The 17,321-nt window shown below is 42.4% G+C and overlaps 2 protein-coding genes across 4 annotated transcripts in view; one reads left to right on the forward strand and one right to left on the reverse strand.

The window, feature by feature from the left end:
- Positions 1 to 8,899, reverse strand: part of LOC102406545 (S-adenosyl-L-methionine-dependent tRNA 4-demethylwyosine synthase TYW1) — a 146,071-nt gene extending 137,172 nt beyond the window's left edge. For all 3 annotated transcript variants that reach the window (XM_006070322.4, XM_044936074.2, XM_044936075.2), the window contains exons 1-5: positions 8,716 to 8,899; positions 7,767 to 7,897; positions 6,856 to 6,993; positions 2,915 to 3,016; positions 821 to 1,015 (exon numbers count right to left, since the gene is read on the reverse strand). In XM_006070322.4, the coding sequence (XP_006070384.2) occupies positions 821 to 1,015; positions 2,915 to 3,016; positions 6,856 to 6,993; positions 7,767 to 7,897; positions 8,716 to 8,719 (570 nt within the window). In that variant the 5' untranslated portion in view covers positions 8,720 to 8,899. The remainder of the gene's footprint in view (positions 1 to 820; positions 1,016 to 2,914; positions 3,017 to 6,855; positions 6,994 to 7,766; positions 7,898 to 8,715) is intronic.
- A 1,594-nt stretch (positions 8,900 to 10,493) lies between these two features.
- SBDS (SBDS ribosome maturation factor) lies at positions 10,494 to 16,061 on the forward strand. The gene is made up of 5 exons (XM_006070324.4): positions 10,494 to 10,819; positions 11,432 to 11,561; positions 12,287 to 12,487; positions 13,049 to 13,213; positions 14,348 to 16,061. Exons 1-5 carry the CDS (start codon positions 10,692 to 10,694, stop codon positions 14,474 to 14,476), a joined length of 753 nt encoding a protein of 250 aa, XP_006070386.1. The 5' UTR covers positions 10,494 to 10,691; the 3' UTR covers positions 14,477 to 16,061.
- The last annotated feature ends 1,260 nt before the right edge of the window (positions 16,062 to 17,321 follow it).

The following is a 17,321-nucleotide window of genomic DNA, read 5'->3' on the forward strand; positions in this document are numbered from 1 at the left end:
ATGGGGGAAGGAGAGTGGGGTGAATTGGGAGATTAGCAATGGCATATACGCACTACCATGTGTAGAACAGATAGTTAGTGGGTAGCTGCTGTACAGCACAGGGAGCTCAGCTCGGTGCTCTGTGATGACCGGGAGCGGTAGGATGAAGGCTGGGGGTGAGGTTCAAGAGCGGGGATATATATACACACACACAGCTGATTCACACTGTGGTATGGCAGAAACTAAAACAACACTGTAAAGCAATTATATTCCAATCTAAAAAAATGTTGAACAGGGGGGAAAAAAAGGTGCCCTCCAGCCCCATCCATCCAGGGGTGCAGTTGATATATTCAGATGAGATTCTGCAGAAGTTTGTTTTTTTTTTTTTTTAAATAAAGGGGGCGGACAAACTCTCTTCTTAAACTGGGAGCTAGTACGTAAAGAAGAACTTGAAAACGACTCTTCTAAGTAATGGTCAGAATGAAACCACTCGATAGCAAAATCAGTTTCTTCCAAACTTCCTCTGAGGCCAAAGACCATGAAATAACAAGGTACAAACAGAACCCATCTGGCAAGACTCATGACTTCGCAGCCAGAAATGTGTTTTATTACAGTATGAAGCACTTCCACCGAGGCACGGGAGTTATCAAGAGGCACAGTGAAGAGTTCAAAAACTTAACAGGCTTCCTGAGTGGCAAGGCAGTAAACAAAATATTTATGTATCTGAATTTTACCTTTGGCCTAATTCCTTTGAAAATATGGGGGGTTGGGGGGAGCGGCGCGGTGGTGGCAGGTGGAGAACACACATCTTGAAAAGATGACCGGATGAAAATGTACCCACCTTGTTGAAGTGGCTCACGTACACAGAATTTCCCAGGCCAAACACCGCGTATCTCATCCCCTTCAGGTACGTTTTGCCAAATCGAAAGTCGTTGGCTGCTTCCTCTAGCCACTTGCAGAACCACTCGGCGCTCTCAGGCGGTTGACCCTCAGTGTAGGTGGCAACCAGGAAGGCACAAACACTCTTACTAGTAACCTAACCAAGAAAAGCCATTATTTCAGAAGAGTGGCCAAGACCTAAGTTATCTCAATCAAGAGATCCTTTCTGAAATGCTGACATTCACAACACAGTAGCCTCTAAGGGTGCTTTTAGAAATGTTACTTATTTTCAGAAGAGAAAGAAAACACAGCCAGGGGAGAAAACCCAGCCCTCTGTTCCTGCCAACAGACCTCCTGGTGCCCTTCACCATATACGCCATCCCATTTCCCAGCTTCCATTTGTCATATTAGAAACTAATGCCAAATCAGTCAGGAAGAAATATAGAAGAGATAGCTCTAAAAATTCCCTGAAAAATTAAAACAATAAAACGTTAAATGTAAAGTGACTTAACACTTGGCATCAACATCTCCATGGGAAACAAAAAACCACATCAACAGTCCTATTAGCCACAGAATTTCATCTGCTTGAGTATGTCTTCACAGATCCAAGCCAGGAAGACATTATAAGTTATTGCTGTTGTTCAGTCACTAAGTCATGTCTGACTCGGAGACCCCATGGACTACAGGCTTCCCTGTCCTTCACTATCTCCTGGAGTTTGCTCAAACTCATGTCCATTGAGTCAGTGATGCCACCCTACGATCTTATCCTCTGTCACCCCCACGTAACCCTTTATGATAATTAAGTACCCAAGCTTGTTAATAATTTTTTAAATTTATTTATTTGGCCATGCTGGGTCTTAGTTGTAGCACACAGGATCTTGAGTTGTGGCTCACAGACTCTCCAGCTGTGGTGCTTGGGCCCCAGAGCACATGGACGCAGCAGTTGTGGCACGTGGGCTCAGTTCCCAGCACATGGGATCTTAGTTCCCCACCAGGTATTGAACCCATGTCCCCTGCATTGCAAGGTGGATTGTTAACTACTAGGCCACCAAGGAAGTCCCGCTAATAATTTTTTAACAAATAATTTCAAGCAGATTCAAGCTCACTCATTTGCATTCCAATGTGTTCTTGGGGAAAAAGAAAATGGATGTGTACAGCCAAAAGTTTCTCCACTAAGAAAGGACTGGCAAGCTATAGCCCTCAGGCCCAATCCTGCTTGCTGCCTGCTTTTGTAAATAAAATTTTACTCGAACACTGTTACACTCACTCGTTTGCATATAGTCTCTGGCTGCTTTGTCTCAAAGGCAGAACTCCATAGCTGGCTGGCCCACAAAGCTCAACATATTTCCAAGTGGCCCTTTACAGAAAAGGTTTGTGGACGCCTGTTTCAAGGGCTTCTCCAGCTTGAGCTGCTCCAGAATCACCTGGGGTACTTGTTCAAACATAGCCCTGCCACGTCCAGATTCTGCTTCAGTGAGGTTGGGCCAGGACCTGGGACTCTGCAATCCTGATGAGTCCCCAGGAGAGGCTGATACTGCCAGTTCAAGGACCACACCCGGACCTCTGCTGTGGGCCAACCTCCCTACCTGGGTGCGGCTGGGGGAGGGGGCAGGACATTCCTTAGGTAAAGAAATTAAGCTCTCACAGATACGATGTAATGCCTGGAGGTCCCGCAGGCAGTAAGAGATTTCTCTAACTCCAAAACCCACACTACTTCTGTTACCCAAGTGGCCCCTGACGTCTCAGTAGGCTGACAGTAGGTTCACATGCCCGGCACCCAGCCGTGAGTGACAAACTTCCTTGATTATGAGATTCGAAGCAGGAGGGAACTTCATACAAGCTTTCAGTCTAACACCCCTGAGGGACCAGCCCCAACCACTCCAGAGTCAGCACTCACCACCTTCTCGGCACCTCTCACTGATCCTGAAAACTCAACCAGTGGAAATCCCTTAGCGTGAAAATTAAATTTTATCTGAAGAGTCTATTTATCCCAGAACACAGCAGGTCAATTAAAATTGAAAGTTGTGACCAAAGGAAAAATAAGACAATTACCAACCTCTTCTATGAGATGGTCATCTGGGTCATAGTCCTTCAGATTAATCACTGCCACAGGCAGATTGAGGGAGCTAAGTGCTTCAGCCAGAATTGTCGCAAATCCCTAATAGGAGGGGAAAAAAATCAAATACAGTCTCCAATAAACTAAATAAGCGAAAGGTACAGTCTTCATTTACTCCTGTTGGCCAGGGAAGGAGACATTTATCAGGAAAAACTTTCCCACTTGACTGACAGTTATCACCATAAACACAAATACTATTCTCACTTCTACTGTTTTCTCGAGCACCTTTACAGAGATCAATCATTCAACTGTGCTGTTCTCGCTCTACAAGTACACAGAAGGGATTCGATCTCAATTGGCTTTCTGACATTCAGGCTGATTTGCCCTTCTACAATAAACATATAGACGGAGAAGAAATACTAAAGAGGCGATAGAATGGGAAATGTGAGAACTGTGAACACAATTCTGGAAGAGAGAAGCCAAACAGAAGTAGATTGACAGGCAGAAGAAAGCCTCAGGAGAAACAGAAAACCGGAGGGGCTCTGGGATCTGTCAGTCACTATGACAAAAATGGGAGGGAGCCATGGGCCACAAGAGAACCAGTCAGCAGAGAACCTATATACGGGACCAGTGAATCCAGAGCTGCTGTGTGTGTTCACCTTTTACCTCCAGGCAGACTCCGGCAAGCTCTTCTCCAAACAAAATGAACCGATGCTTGGAGAAGGCTACAACTTCTAGCCAGATGTTGGCACCCCAGGAAAAACCTCCTCCTCTTTTTGACTTGGTAGCCTAACACTTGGCTCACCACCTGCCGGGACTAAAGCTAAGCCTGCTCTAAGGCATCAGCAGACTAAGGCCTGCAGGCAAAACCCAGCCCTCTGTCTTTACAAGTGAAGGTTACTAGAATACCTGTTGCTCAGATGGTAAAGAATCTGCCTGCAATGTGGGAGACCCGGGTTCAATCCGAGTCGGGAAGATATCCTGGCGAAGGGAATGGCAGCCCACTCCAGTATTCTTCCCTGGAGAATCCCATGGACAGAGCAGCCTGGCGGGCTGCAGTCCATGGGATCTCAAAGAGTTGGACACGACTGAGTGATGGACACTACTGCAATACACTCATGCTCATTTATTTACAAATTATCTATGGCCTCTTCCACAAGGCATCAGCAGAGCTGAACAGCTTCAGCAAAGACCACACAGTCTATAAAACCTGAAAATCTAAAAAATTACATGCCAAATAAAATATCTAGCCCTTTACAGAAAAACTCTGATAAACAGAACTGAAAGCTCTAGATAACATGATCCCTTGAGAGGGAAGTGAGCGCAGATAAAGACACAGTCTGAAGAACTGTACCCTAAGATGCTCCTATCTTTGGAGAGCAAGAAGATGGGTAGAAATCCACCAATGATAGTGAGGAAGGTGAGCCTCGGCATAGGAGGAGAAGAACCTAGAGACAAGTGTCCCAAAGTTCAATAAAGAAAGTATGTCAACAAGGAAGGCGTTGTTGTGCAGCTAACACGTCAAGGAAGATGAAGACTGAGGATGAATTAGCCACATGCGAGTCACGCAAGCCACGTGCGAGTCACGTGAGCCTACCTGAAATGGGTCAAGAAAAACAGAACAAAGACCAGAGATGGCAAGCACAGACAACACTTTCAATGACTTTTCAACACAAAAAAAATCGAGGTGGTAGTTAGAGGGGGATGTGGGGCCAATAGGCAATAGGTCACACAGCGTACCCTGAGCCACCTTGCACAGAGCATCCAGCAAGAATTTACAACCGGAGAAAACAAATCTATTTGGAGTTGAGAAAAGCCACATCAGTTACCCCATCATTTCACCCCCAATATGAACAGAAAACTACGGACCACCAAGACCATGATGAGAACAAGCAGCAGGAAAGAGAAATAGCAGCAGAAACTCTGAGGAAGTGGCTAAATCATGGGACCGACAAAGGAACTCACTGAAATGTATTTTTAAATTATGAAACAGATGCTATAAAAATTGCACAGGATGGAATTTTTACAATTAAAAACACTATAACCTAACTAAGACATTAAAAAAAAAAAAAAAAGGTTTGGGGGACTTCTCTGGTGGTCCAGTGGCTAAGACTCCACACTCCCAATGCAGGGAACCCGGATTTAATCTCTAGTCAGAGAACTAAACCCCACATACCCAAATGAAGATCCTGCATACCTCATCTAAGACCCAGCTCAGCCAAATAAATAAATAAATAAATTTTTTAAAGGTTTGGAGCTGAAATTCAAGAAAAAGTATGAGAGAAAGGATTCAAAATGCAGCATGCATGCATGCTAAGTTGCTTCAGTCCTGTCCAACTCTCTGCAACCCTATGGACTGTAGCCTGCCAGGCTCTTCTGTCCATGGGATTCTCCAGGCAAGAATACTGGAGTGGGTTGCCATGCTCTCCTCCAGGGGATCTTCCCAACCCAGGGATTGAACCCACGACTCTTACATCTCCTGCATTGGGAGGCGGGTTCTTTACCACTGTGACTCCCTTGAAACACAGACCATCCAAAAGGTCCAACATCCAACAGAGTCCCAGAAATAAAGAACAGAGAAAACAGAAGGGAAAAAAAAGTTGACCCAAGAAATAGTAGCAGAATTAATGCACACAAAATTTCCAAAACAAAACAGCACAAGTATCCAATACAGTGTCTGTAAAAGACCCACCCTAGACCCTGTCTCACACAAGCTCCAAACATCAAGGACAAACAAATGATTCTAAAAGCTTCCAGGAACAACAACCAAAAAAAAAAAAAAAAATTCATCTATGAAGGGATGTGGCAACCAGCCTCCTCTTCAGCAACACTGAAGTGATACTATCAAAGTTGGAAGGAAAACTTTTGACCTAGTCATCTATACTCAGCCAAATATGAATCAGCCAACTTCAAAGCCAAACAGATAAATTCAGATGGCATACCTTTAAAGGAGGTGTACCACTGAATTCATATCATCTATGCGGGCAACAACATTAGGGCGCTGAGATCTGAGGAACTGACTGATAAAAGGAGTCAATAACTTTTATCTAATTGGAATAAATCTAGAAACGTGGCCCAGCAGGTTCAAGAAATAACCCTCAGAGGAACTACAAACATAAATAGTTAAAATAGATTCTCCAAAGTGTACTTGCATTATGAACCCTCTGTGTGTTGTTACTATCTGCAAGTATTAACTGGATCTTTTTTTAAAAAATGTAAAAGCATGCATAAAAGAGGCTAGAAATGAGACTTTTTATGAGAAACAAAAAAAGGACTCTGTTTTGGCCACCCAGATGCCTTTCTTACATTTCTTCCTGTTTCATGCTCTGTTGCTGAATTGAACTGAGTTGAACTGAATTATAAGTGACCTTAATTAGGATACACAGCAGGAAGTACTGAAAACCTTTTTAAAAAGAGTAGTATTCTACAAAACATACACAAGAGGGCAGTAAAACTCTCTATAATACTCTACCAAAATAGCGACTTGAAATTTTCAATTTATTTTCATGTTAGCCTTAGATTCTTTTCCTAGAAAGCAATAAATAGCTGTGACTTTCATAACAAAAAAAACCAGGCAACATTCAGATACAACTAAAGCATCTTTCAGCTCTATATCTGCATTTTGTATCTATACAGTATTCAACATATATCATTAATACTTTTAACACTGTTAGAAATCAAAATAGATTTTAATTAAATAGATATGTGAAGTTGTGAACATAAGGACCCATACTGGACACTGCTGCTGCCATTTCTCACTAGTCTCTACTTCTATAGCCAATAATGGACTTGGAACTCCAAGTCTCCATTCTGCTGAGCAGAAGCAAGTTTTGGAACAAAGACCCTGCAAGACAGTGGCCGCCACACATTAAAGAACACTTTTCAGAGATTATCTTAAAAGATCAGGAGACCCAAGGAAAAGTGTCATATAAAGTTCTCACCTTTGCTGTGCCAGTCTGAGAACCATAAAATATCTTCACTCCAGACACAAAGACTTCCTTCTTTGGACTAGAGATATAGCCATTCGTCATCAAATTCTGAGATGCTTTTGGAATGGTTTTCTCCTGTGAGTTCTTGTTCTTGAAATAAACACAATATCCATCAAGTTTCAATCTTCTCCCAACTTCATTAGGGATGAACATTAGCTCAGATACTGACCCATTTTATTAGTCTCTTAATCTTTCTATTGTACTCCTCAAATATTGACTCCTTGATATAATTAGGTTCTTTAAAACCAGGGACCACATTTCTTAAGACTATAATGATTCCCATTCCCTCCTGGATAAAACTATACATACTTTCACGTATAATGTTTTAGTGGAGTGACAGTACAAATTTATTTTCTGATTCTAATTAGTGGAAATAAAAGAGACTACTATCCCTTAAAGGTGCTGAGCAGATTTTCAGTATTTGCAAAATTTAATTTTTCATTACAAAATCCTCCTGAATCTTAAGAATGCGATGTCCACAGTCCAGCAAAGAAAAGCTAAATAACTTAATCTATAAAAATTGACAAGAGGGACTTCCCTGGTGGGCCAGTGGCTAGGACTCTGCGCTCCCAATGCAGGGGGCCACCGTTCAATCCTTGGTCAGGGAACTAGATCCCACGTGCCACAACTAAGACCCAGTGCAGCCAAATAAATAAATAACACTTTTTTTTAATTAACAAGAAAAAAATGGGGGCATGATAAAAGTATGTCTAGAGACCAAATATGAAAGGAATCAAAAGTTCTTTTTAGAATTTCCATATTTTTCTGGAAGCCTTAGAAAATCTGCACTCTGAAGTCCCTATAAAATCTGATGCCAAATACTCTCCAGTGGAAAAAACAACAACAGCAGCAGCTCCACTCACCTGCTTCCTGATGACAATCTGGAAACAAATCCAAAGGCTAAAACCAAAGGCAAAGCCCAAGTATATGTAAAACCTGTTTATCCATAATGATATTAAAGGTGAGGAGAAGTCCCAGGTATCCAAAGCAGGATCTAAATTTAAAATGATCCATATAAACAATTTTATTTGTAAAGTTACACATACAATGATGCCCATCCTTATAAGCATTATAAAAGAAAAGCCAATCTTCATATTCAAAAACCCTGCTCAGAAATCTGTAAAATACAACGCTAATAAAACAACACATACACATTATGTGATAACGTGACATAATTATCATGATAAAATGCTAATTCAAAAAATAAAAATTTTTGTTTTCATTTAGATATAGCATTTGGAAGGAAAGGAATATAAAGTCAAAACATTGTACTTGGAATTACGAGTTAACTTTTCTTTTTGTTAGCTGCTCCATCAGAAAAGCTTAAAATAATACTAGAAGTATTCCTCTTTTTTTTTTTTTCTAATTTTATTCTTAGAGACCCAAAGCTTACTTAGCAAAGGATTCTCAAATAACTGACCTCAAGCCCCACAGTTTTTAAGGGAGATCTGGATGGACCTGGCCTCAAAAGCTGAGTCTGCGGGCAATTTCAAAGACGAAGTCTAAAATTTGGGGCTTACAGGTGCCACTCCGCCCAGGAAAGGACCAAAAGTCCTCAACACACGTGGGTAATGGGGAAAGGCAGTTTTCTCTGCGTTTTACCTGAGGGCAGAAGCGCAATTCTAAATTCATCTCCTAGCCTCAGAAGGCAAAAGCCAGGTCACAAGCAGGGATCTGTCCTCCCAAGCGCCCAGTGGCACCGATCCTGGCCGGAAAAGGGGAACACATTCTAGAGGAAGGGGCCCGAGGGTCTCAGAAAAATGATTTCCTCCCTTCCTGGCCCCACGAAATTTGCCCGTCTGGGGCCCTTACCCATTCTCCTCAGAGCCTGAGCCCTGCGGCCCGACAAGAGACCAGGTCTGCGAACCTAAAAAACTTAGGGTCCGGTGTGAATACTGGGAGGCCGCCAGAACTACCTCGCAGCACTAGCTGTGTGCCCGGAGCCAGAGGAGCTGAAGACAGCCATGCCAGTTACAGATCTTTCCGATTGGCTCAGAGGGGGAAGGGGCGGGCCGAGGGGGAAGCTCCGCCCAGAGTTCGGTGGGAGAAAGCCAAAGCCCTCCGGGCCCTGCTCCGATTGGCTCAGAGGATAAAGGGGCGGGCCCAAATGAAAGTACCGCCCAGAGCTCCGGGCAAGTAAACGGGAGGGCTGCCAGCCCCAAACAAATGCCACTGAGAAGGAAGGCCTCAGTTCAGTTCAGTCGCTCAGTCGTGTCCAACTCTTCGCGACCCCATGAATCGCAGCACGCCAGGCCTCCCTGTCCATCACCAACTCCCGGAGTTTACCCAACGCCATCCAGCCATCTCATCCTCTGTTGTCCCCTTCTCCTGCCCCCAATCCCTCCCAGCATCAGGGTCTTTTCCAATGAGTCAACTCTTCGCATGAGGTGGCCAAAGTATTGGAGTTTCAGCTTCAGCATCAGTCCTTCCAAAGAACACCCAGGACTGATTCTCCTTGAGGAAGGCCTGGGTGCAGACAAAGCAGGGTTGGAAACAAGAGTTTTTGTTCAGTCGTTCAGTCACGACCTGCTCTTTGCGACCCCATGAACTGCAGCACGCCAGGCTTCCTTCCCTTCGCTAGCTCCCCGAGTTTGCTCAAACTCATCTCTATTGAATCGAAGATACCATCCAACCATCTCATCCTCTGTCTTCCCCCTTCTCCTCCTGCCCTCAATCTTTCCCAGCATCAGGGTCTTTTCCAGTGAGTCAGCTGTTTGCATCAGGTGGCCAAAGTACTGGAGCTTCAGCATCAGTCCTTCCAACTGATATATTATATCCAACTGATATATATAGTCCTTCCAACTGATATATACCAATATTCAGGGTTGATTTCCTTTAGGATCGACTAGTTGGATCTCCTTGCTGTCCAAGGGACTCAAGAGTCTTCTCCAGCACCACAGTTCAAAAGCATCAATTCTTTGGCACTCAGCCTTCTTTAAGCTCCAACTCTCAGATCCGTACATGAGTATTGGAAAAACAGGAGTAGTTTGGGGTGGAGGGAAGGTTGGAGGGGCGAGAGAAGAGGTCTGCGTTAAGAGACTAAGGGCATCATCAACCGAATGCAACGTGTGAGCCCGTTTGAATCTCAATTGAAACACGCCGACTGTAAAAAGTCATTATTTATTTAGGGGAAAATTAATTATGGACTGGCTAGGAGATGCTATTAAGGGATTATAATTAATCTTGTTGCATGTATCTGTTGGAAATTTAGCTAACCTTATGACGAGTTGCCTTAATATACTCCAACAAAAAAAAAATGAGGGAGAATGAAACAAGAATGGCAAAATGTTGGTAACTGTTGAAGCGGGGTGATGGGTACATGGCAGTTCATTACACTTTTATCTAAACGTTTTTGGTGTTAAACTTTTTCCATCATGAAAGGTTAAGATGGACCCTGAAATCGGCGGAATTGTAAGGCGTCAGGCACTAAGTTTCCACCCGGTCACCAAACTTCGGCTCCACCAACCAATCGGAGTTCTTTCGTTGGCGAAAGAACATTGCGTCAAGAAAGAGCGCCTCTCTTTCCGGGCGCAGAACAATGTCGTAAAAGTCAAAATCCACAGACGTTATTGGTCCCTCTTCCTCCCCGGGTTTCCGCTAAACCTGACGCCTGCGCAATAAGTTGGGTGGCTGTATTGTGGCGGCCGGGTTAGTTACGGCGCCGCGCAGTGTGCGGTCGTTACTGTCCCGCGCGCCGCCGGGTGGTTACATCTAGGTGCGGGTGGCCCTGTGGCCAGCTGCGCGGGCCTGCCTTGGTTCGCCGGCTCCAATATCTGTGAGCTGCCAAGATGTCGATCTTCACCCCCACAAACCAGATCCGCCTGACCAATGTGGCCGTGGTACGGATGAAGCGAGCCGGGAAGCGCTTCGAAATCGCCTGCTACAAAAACAAGGTCGTGGGCTGGCGGAGCGGCGTGTGAGTGACCCTCTCCCTCTGGGCCTTGGCCGAAGCGGGTAGCCTCGGAGGCGGCCTCCCTCTGGTCGTCTAACGAACCGGCCAAACTGGGGTCTTGTCAGCGAAGGAGAATAGGAAACTTATTCCTGCTGCCTGGGCTTCGCGTCTAAACCAAACGTTCCCTTTTATCATTGGTAGTTTTGGTTTCGGGTTTGGTTTTACTTTGCTTTGTTGGTGTCATAAAAGCTACAGCCAAGAAACCTCCATAATCGGGGTCCTTTTCTGAAAATGATCAAGGCAAAGGGCGTAGTCTTCCAGGTACTTCTGTAGCTGGTGCGTCTGTCACAGTTCTCTGCTCAGTAGTTTGACTTCACTGCTGCCATCTAGGGATCGGAATTCCTTTGGCACCAGCCGGACCCCACCCCTCAGTGATTCACCCATATTCCCACGACGTTTTTCCCCTATAAGTGAAAGCGAATCCAAACAGTTCTGGATTTTGAAAATGTCACCGAGAGTCATTTAGGAGTATTTGTTGTTTCTTACATTATCATTGCCCATCTTGTCTTTTAAGTGTGGATGAATGTCCAAGTTTCAAGAGTACTCACGTAGGACTTTCTCTTCTATCCTCACAAGGGAAAAAGACCTTGATGAAGTGCTACAGACCCACTCAGTGTTTGTAAATGTCTCCAAAGGTCAGGTTGCAAAGAAGGAAGATCTCATCAGTGCATTTGGAACAGATGACCAGACTGAAATCTGTAAGCAGGTGAGTTCTCAGGGCCGCAGCGTCACTGACCCTGATATCCATTAGCGTTAGATATTGTGTTACAGGTATGTTAAGCTTTAATAATGTACTGTTTGTTTTGTTTTGTTTTTTTGGAGTGAACATTTATTTTGCAATAATTTGATCTGTACAACATCACTTTTAATAATTCAGGACATGGATTCTTTATATATTTATTTATTTGGCTGTGTTGGGTCTTAATTGCATCACAGGCTTAGTTGCTCAGTGGCATGGGAGATCTTTGTTCCCGGATCAGGGAACGAACCTGCATTCCCTGCATTGCAAGGTGGACTCTTAGCCATGGAAGTTGGACCACCATGGAAGTCCCAGGACATGGATATTTTTTGCAAAGGCCTCCAGAAATCAGATTATCTGCTAAACTGCCTTTTTTTTGTCCACTTATATATTTTTTTAGTGTAATAAACCTGAAAAGAGAACTTTTTTTATTTTCAAGTATTTCATCATTTCCACCCTCTGCTAAGATTGCCTTTACCCCTTCCCCCATCTAAATAAGTAAGATTTCAAAACAAGGTAATCCAGTGCCTCCTTTAGGCAGAGCTCAAATTATTACCAAATATCAGTAGATGAAGAGAATGAAATTTAATTTTATCCCCCACTATTTCATTCCTGTGGTTAGTTAACAAATAGTGTGGAACAAAGACATTGCTTTCTTAAACTTGCTGTTTTGTTTTTTTTTTTTTTTTAAGATTTTGACTAAAGGAGAGGTTCAAGTGTCAGATAAAGAACGGCACACACAGCTGGAACAGATGTTCAGGGACATTGCAACTATTGTGGCCGACAAATGTGTGAACCCTGAAACAAAGAGACCATACACCGTTATCCTTATTGAGAGAGCCATGAAGGACATCCACTATTCAGTCAAACCCAACAAGAGCACGAAACAGCAGGTGAGTTGTTATATATATGTAAATATACACACATATATATAATAATTTTGTTTCTTTTTGGCTGTGCTGGGTCTTTGTTGCTGCACACTCTTTCCTCTATTTTCAGTGCATAGGCTTCTCATTGCAGTGGCTTCTCTTGTTTCAGAGCGTGGGCTCTAGAGCACAGGCTTAGTTGCTCTGCGGCATGGGATCTTCCCAGATCAGGGATCAAACCCATGTCTCCTGCATTTGAATTCTTTACCACTGGGCCATCAGGGAAGCCCAAGACTTCTCTATATATTTTGGATACTAGTACCCAATCAAATGCATGATGCCCAGATTTTCTCATATTCTATGGGTTGTCTTTTCACTTTCTTGACAGTTTTTTGAATCACAAAAGTTTTAGTCTTAAAGTTAAGTTTATCTATTTTTTTCCCTATCGTTGCTAATGTTCTTCATGTCATCTAAAAAACCATTGCCCGGTCCAGCTAGAAGGAAACTGCTTCATTTTGAATACCTTCCTCAGTAATGCATCAGAAGAGACAAAGAAATTGCAAACATTTTTTCATTTTGTCTTGATAGGCTTTGGAAGTGATAAAGCAGTTAAAAGAGAAAATGAAGATAGAACGTGCTCACATGAGACTTCGGTTCATCCTTCCAGTAAATGAAGGGAAGAAGCTGAAAGAAAAACTCAAGCCACTGATCAAGGTTATCGAAAGTGAAGACTACGGTCAACAGTTAGAAATTGTAAGATTAGCATACTCTTGTTTCTTTGCTTCCTCATGACCAAAATAGTTTCTTCTGTAGTCATAAATGTGGCCCAGACACTTAGAAAGTGTGAACAGTAAGACATTTCCGGAAACATCTTAACCTAGAATTAGGTAAAAAGGTCAAGATCTCCGTAGAACAAGATTGTACTTAAGAACACTTAAGATTGCTTTGTGTTTGTTTTTTAGTTAAATGATTCCCAGTAAGGAGATATGGGTCATGCTCGTTTTTGATGAGAGAGTATATTTTACAGTGACCCTTCTTTCAGTCTCATTTACCACAGAACGTTTTTAAAAAGCAGCGAGCAAAAACATCATGTCTTTGGGTCCTCACCCCACAGCTTCAGATAACATGTAAATTCAGCTGTCTGCAAACCCACATCTTAGAGCTTTACAGCTTCCTGACAAATAAATGAGCTCTAGAGCAGGATCTAATGCCTGATGATCTGATGTAATAGAAATAGAGTGTGCAATGAATGCAATGTGCCTGAATCATCCTGAAACCTCCCCGCCCCGATCCGTGGAAAAATTATCTTCCACAAAATTGGTGCCAGAAAGGCTGGGGACTGTTGTTCTAGAGGATTGTTGAACTTATTACTGTAGATGTGAAACAACAAAACTCTCAAAGTTCTAAAATCTTTGCAAAACTTTGCACATGGTTTCTAAACAGGCCTTCCTCCCCCTTACTTTTTTTGCCTTCAAATGTGGCTCCAGAGAGATGATTTCATTGAACTATAAATTTCAATGCTAAATTTAGTATGCAGAGGACCACAGCCTTCTAATCTAACCGCTTCATTTTACAGCTGAGGAATCTGGAAACATCCTCAGTAGGGAAATCAGGGCTTCATCACAGGGGCCTGAGTGCTTACTGAAGGGCAGAGGCTAGACTAGAAGCTAGCCCCGATCCTGTGCAGTCAGAGAGAGACCCAGAAAGTGTGGCATATTCATCTCAGAGCAAGTTACAGCTTCGTCACTTATAGCTGATTCACTGTGTTGTACAAAAGAAACTAATACAACATTGTACACAACTATACTCCAATTAAAAAAAATTTTTTTTAATGAAAGAAAAAAAGTTGTGTCCTCGTGTGGTCAGCAGCTGTTTTCCATGTTTCAGGTGTGTCTCATTGACCCCGGCTGCTTCAGAGAAATCGATGAGCTCATAAAAAAGGAGACAAAAGGCAAGGGCTCCTTGGAAGTACTCAGCTTGAAAGACGTGGAAGAAGGAGACGAGAAATTCGAGTGACCGTCACCCATCTCTTCAGCTGTCAAACACTAAAGCGTTTTCATTTCCCACAGTCCTGTTTTCTTTGTGTGATCAGCCAAATACTTGTTCAGATGAGTGAGTTGCTGTTTTGCATCTTTGTGGCAAACGTGTACACAAAAACACGTTCCTCAGTAAGTATGATGATGTGGAATTCATTTAGTTTTAATTATAAAATGGGGTTTTAGGCAAAAGTGAAAATCCAAGATACGAAGTTCAGAGAAGCATTCAGTTGCTGCCTCATGCCTTTGTGGCTTTCCCAGGTGAAAGTTATTGAGATAACTTTCGGATAAAAAGTTAAATTTTGTACCTTGTAAGACATTAACGTTAGGAGGGTATGTCTGTATGACAGAAAAGGAGGATTTGCCAAAAAAGAAAACCTAGAATGTCTTATTTCTACTTAATGAAACGTGTGTATGGGGGTAACTATATCACGACATAATATAAAACTTGGATGATGACTTCCTGATTTTCTGAAAAATAGATATATGATGACTGCAGGACTTTAATATTCATCAAACATGCTGCCATAACTTAGATTATTCTTGGTAAAATATAAAGTCATTTATTTCTAATTCTTAAAGTTTATATTATATATTATTAGAGCTGAAATCTTATGTAATCAATAAACCACTTTTTATTTTTGTTAAGCTATGGCTTGTATTTCTAGACAGCTTCCTAACTCCCTTTCTTTTCTCTGCCTTTTGTCTGGTAGGATGGGCGAGTATGGGCAAGTTCTTAGCAGGATTAAACTTGTTTGTTTGGGGGATGGGGCTTGTTCGAGGCAGGCCTGTTCTGTTAAATACCTGGGAAATCTTGGTGAAAATAATTTGGGATGTAATTGAATTTGAGTATTAGTATTTGAGCACTTAAATAGACAATGTAAAAGTTGTTTAAAATCTGCTTATCCTCAAAAGAGATAGTCTAGAACACAAAGTAAGGTTTCGCTCAAAATAAACATACAAATCAGATGTATTTTATGGATGGAAGTATTTTTAAGTGAAAAAGATTTCTTGACCTAAACAGGTCTTGATTGGTTTTATAAGCACACAGAATCCACTGCTAATACAAGCTCTCAGAAGTGCCCCCATTTTACAAAAACTTCAATTGAAATAATGAACTCAAAGTTTTTTCTCATAACGTTAGAAGAAATATTTTTGTTGTTGAATAACATGGGACACACACTTTAATGCTGAAATTAAAATATTGTTCTTATACAGTCTTCAAGACCCTCCTCACTGATTCCATTTTACTTACATAATTTGTTTTTTATGAAGATAATTGAAACTTGAAATCCTGGGAAGAAATTTGAACCAATGAGGTTTACATTTTTTATTTCTAGCTTAAACAGATAAAGCAGTATTTCAGATCAGAAGTCATAATTGCTAAAATGTTCAACAGCTGCATATCAACGAGAGAAAGATAAATGTTACTATAACACTGCCTTAAGTTTTTCCCATTCTCATACTTATTTCTTCTAAAAAGCTGGAACTTTAAGAAATGTCAAATGTAGACCAACATGAGTCATGTTTCTGAACCTATGACAAATAAAAAAATGTTTACCTTATATTAATTTCATTATTCAAAATAATTAAAAAGTTTGGTTTGTAATCATTTTTCCAGTACTACTGCTATAATGCATTACCTTAAGGATTATTGGTTTATTTTGTTTTTTTGATGTAAGCTTTACTGTGTACATTTGGTCAGGATGACATTCAGAATTCAGCCTCTTCTATTTTCAGAGCTTTTTTCTTTCTATTATTATCTTTTTAATGTTTGTTTATTTGGCTGCACCAGGTCTCTGTGGCATGCAGGATCTTTTGCTGCAGCAGAAGATACTAACATTTAGTTGTGGCATGTGGGCTCTAGTTCCCTGACCAGGGATTGAACCTGGGCACTGTGCATTGGGAGCATAGAGTCTTAGTCACTGGACCACCAGGGAAGTCCCAGAGCTTTTTTCTTTGAAGCTTCCCTTATTCCCATACACAATTATTTGCTCCAGCTTGTGTAACCTCATATATTTTGAAATTCCCCATTTGGCCTTGATTTTTGCCCAATTGTGTGTTATAGAGAGGGCTTCCCAAGTGGCTCAGCGGTCAAGAATCCATCCGCCAGTGCAGGAGACTCAAGAGACACGGATTTGGTCCCTGGGTCAGGAAGATCCCCTGGAGGAGGAAATAGCAACTCACTCCAGTATTCTTGTCCGGAAAATTCCATGGAGAGAGGAGCCTGGCCGGCTACAGTCCATGGGGTCGAAAAAGTCAGACCGGACTGAACACACATGCAGTGTTACAGAGAGCTGCTTACGCATCTGCCTGGCACGCTAGATGGTGAGCAGCTCAAGGGCAGGAGATGAGCCAGCTCTGTATCCCACTCTGGTTTGGACCTCGTAGAATAAACGTCTGGGGAGTATAATAAGCATACTCTCAGTGGGGATTCAGAAGTGAGGATGAGTAATGGCAAATTTGGCTGACTAATGACTTAAGCTCAATTGAGTTTTGTCAGCTAAGCCAGAGCTTCCATTGTTCATACCCATGCATGCTGGTGTGCATTCTCTGGTGGTTTCTCTCTAACATATCCCCTCAGCCCTCAGGGCTTTTATGTCTGCCAGCAAGCAGCCTCTCACACTGACCCCACGGTGTCATACGTGCCCATGCCCTGGGCTGTGATGGGGGGACATAGGTCAGTACTCATTACTGTAAGCAGAAGCCACACACTCGATTTTAACCTGCATGCTACCCTCAAGCCCCCATCGTGAGGTCCCTATAATTTTGGTAGTCATAAGTTTCCTTATCTAGAGATTTTTGCATCCCTGCTCTTAAATTAC

The sequence above is a fragment of the Bubalus bubalis genome, chromosome 24 (genome assembly GCF_019923935.1).
Source record: "Bubalus bubalis isolate 160015118507 breed Murrah chromosome 24, NDDB_SH_1, whole genome shotgun sequence".
Taxonomy (NCBI): Eukaryota; Metazoa; Chordata; class Mammalia; order Artiodactyla; family Bovidae; genus Bubalus; species Bubalus bubalis.